The 2,967-nt window shown below is 37.3% G+C and overlaps 1 protein-coding gene across 1 annotated transcript; it reads left to right on the top strand.

The window, feature by feature from the left end:
- The first annotated feature begins 371 nt into the window (after positions 1–371).
- Positions 372–2,514, top strand: LOC106337410 (eukaryotic translation initiation factor 6-2). The gene is made up of 8 exons (XM_013776513.1): positions 372–511; positions 725–770; positions 855–951; positions 1,025–1,110; positions 1,212–1,256; positions 1,561–1,691; positions 1,891–2,001; positions 2,091–2,514. Exons 2-8 carry the CDS (start codon positions 761–763, stop codon positions 2,346–2,348), a joined length of 738 nt encoding a protein of 245 aa, XP_013631967.1. The 5' UTR covers positions 372–511; positions 725–760; the 3' UTR covers positions 2,349–2,514.
- The last annotated feature ends 453 nt before the right edge of the window (positions 2,515–2,967 follow it).

Genomic DNA, 2,967 nt, shown 5'->3' with positions numbered 1-2,967 from the left:
TAGTATTGGAACTCCATAAGAAAGAAAACTCATTTACACATATGCTCCATTTATCTGATCACCAATTTACAAATCCTCAGTATCTCCCATCTTCTATAGAACTCATATTCTGATAACCAAATACAATAAATAATTGTTAGTAACTCCATCTTTTATTACACTAATATTCTTCTAAAATCGTATTTTCCCCGAAACTGACATCACGTTTCAACGTGTTTTATATTCGTAAGTCAGAAATAATTTGTTTACAAGTAGATAATGTAGTCTGACTTTCAACTTACTTTTCCTCCAAGGCTTGAAACCCAAAATAATAATAATTGAGTTTTTTTTTCTTTCTGTTTAATAATTTTATTAATTGACCTTATTGGAGGCTCCTTTAAATTAGGGCCAAAGCGGTGTCCAGAGCCGCCAGTGTTTAAAAGGGCAACCCTTTTTCTCTTCCTCCTCAAAAACCTTTTTAACTCCATTTATTGCCTCTTCTTTCTCGCCGCTCGATTCATCCCTCTCCCAAGTAAGCTTCTCTAATTTGTTCCTGCTCTGTTGTAAGAATCTTTATCTATAGTTATAGTTAGCCAGGGAATGACAAATCGAAATTTTCTGTGTTAGAAACCCTAGTTAGGGAACCGTTGCTTTAATTCGATCTCAAATTAGGGTTTTTGTTGCAGTCGCCACATCCTGTTTTGTTTTTGATGATAAAGATTTCACCTTTGTCTTGTTCACGCAGGTGTGCGTTAGCAAAGTTCCTACCTTTCTCAACTCCATGGCCACTCGTAAGCTTTCTGCAGAGCCTTATCTATACTAATTGTGTTTACTCTTTTGTGGAAGTGTGGTTTTGATGGGTGATATGATGGCAGGTCTTCAGTTTGAGAACAACTGTGAAGTTGGTGTCTTTTCAAAGCTCACTAACGCCTATTGCTTAGTTGCTATTGGAGGCTCTGAGAACTTTTACAGGTATCCCTTTGTTTTGCTTTGTATACCTCTTTTAAAGTTCTTCAGTTTGGTGTTTATGTTTGATATTTTGCAGTGCTTTTGAGTCGGAGTTAGCTGATGTTATCCCTATCGTTAAGACCTCTCTTGGTGGAACACGGATTATTGGCCGTCTTTGTGCTGGTTAGCCTTCTAAACCATTTTCTAATCTTCTTGATATTGTCCACTTGCGTGTACTTAAAAGATGGGTTTGTTTTTTTCTTCTTCTTTCTCGGTGTATATAGGAAACAAGAATGGGCTTCTTGTGCCTCATACAACTACTGACCAAGGTAACATTTCTTACTCCAGTCCATTTCTTAGCAAGAGTTAAGAATTTCTCTTGAGGTTCATAATAAAGCATGGCATAGTTGAGATATTAGCGTTTTTGCTGAATATTGTTCATGCAACTTGTCAGAAGCATTTGCACTCATTGTCTCTGTTTAGGTTTGGTTTATGAGTGGACGATCTAATAACTGAATACGCTTGCTTCTAGTAATCTGTAATGCTTTTGTTCTTCTGACAACGAAATATTAATTATCGGTTCTGTGGTCTGGTCTCTCCTGCAAATTACTTATGGTTTCTTTTTTCTGACAGAGCTTCAACACTTGAGGAACAGTCTACCTGATCAAGTTGTGGTCCAGAGAATCGAGGAGCGTCTCTCTGCTCTTGGTAATTGCATTGCTTGCAATGACCATGTTGCTCTTGCTCACACCGATCTTGACAAGGTAAAATATATCCTGCTTAATGTCTCTTATGAAACTGCTCCGCAAAACATACCTGCTGTTTCCCAATTAACTGTCAGTCAATAAATGATGATAAATTCATTGAGCTACAAAAGTGTGCAGAGATAATGCAAAGTAAATCAATGGAGTCTCTGTACTTATGCCGTTTGATTTGATGTCTGGTTCTGGTTTCCATCGACAGGAAACTGAGGAAATAATAGCGGATGTTCTCGGTGTTGAAGTTTTCCGTCAGACGATTGCAGGCAACATTCTTGTAGGCAGCTACTGTGCCTTGTCCAACAGAGGTGGCATTGTAAGAGAGAATACAAAACACATCATCATCCCTTTGATTGAAACTAGCATTCAAACTCACTAAAAATTTGTCTTCGTTTAATCGAATAGGTTCATCCTCACACCTCAGTGGAAGACTTGGACGAGCTCTCGACACTACTTCAAGTCCCACTCGTTGCAGGAACTGTGAACCGTGGTAGTGAAGTTATAGGCGCGGGAATGACCGTTAATGATTGGACTGCTTTCTGCGGTTCAGACACAACTGCAACAGAGCTCTCTGTTATAGACAGCATCTTCAAGCTAAGGGAAGCCCAACCTAGCTCTATTGTCGACGAGATGAGGAAGTCTTTGATCGATACCTATGTTTAATTTTTGCTTTGATTGGACGACACAACAACAACATCATCCCAAGTGTCATTCCTTATGTTTTTCATATCTTTTACTGTTGCAAGAATTAGTTTTATTCCCCTTTTGTTTTTACTGTGTTGAATCTTTTTGAGTTATCCATAAATGCAAACTATCTTTCTATTGGGTCCACGTTTGGTTCATATTCTAGTGAGTTGTCAGCTCGTTACAAGAACGCATTGGATGCATTGTTATCTTTGATCCACATTTGCAGCCATTTTGTCTCACCGTCTGCTCTTCCATTATATTCAAGGAAATGTTCAAAACAGTACTGCAGCACTAGGGGTGTTCAATCCGGATATCGGTTCGGTTTCGGTTCGGTTTTTTTCGGTTTTCGGTATTTCGGTTAGTAAAATATAACTACCATTCTAAATCCATATTTACTTCGGTTCGGTTTATATATATATACCGTCGGTTTTCGGTTTATTCGGTTTTATACCAAAAAACATAATTATTTTGTTTGAGATCATATTATATGAATTTTAGAGTCATATTGTCAACACAGTCATTTATTAAAAATATATTACATGTTTAAATAAATGAACAAAAAGTTAAAAATGCTTCTACCATCAAATAAAATAAT

The sequence above is a fragment of the Brassica oleracea genome, chromosome C4, assembly GCF_000695525.1.
Source record: "Brassica oleracea var. oleracea cultivar TO1000 chromosome C4, BOL, whole genome shotgun sequence".
Lineage (NCBI taxonomy): Eukaryota > Viridiplantae > Streptophyta > Magnoliopsida > Brassicales > Brassicaceae > Brassica > Brassica oleracea.
This window is presented reverse-complemented; position numbering and strand designations above follow the sequence as displayed.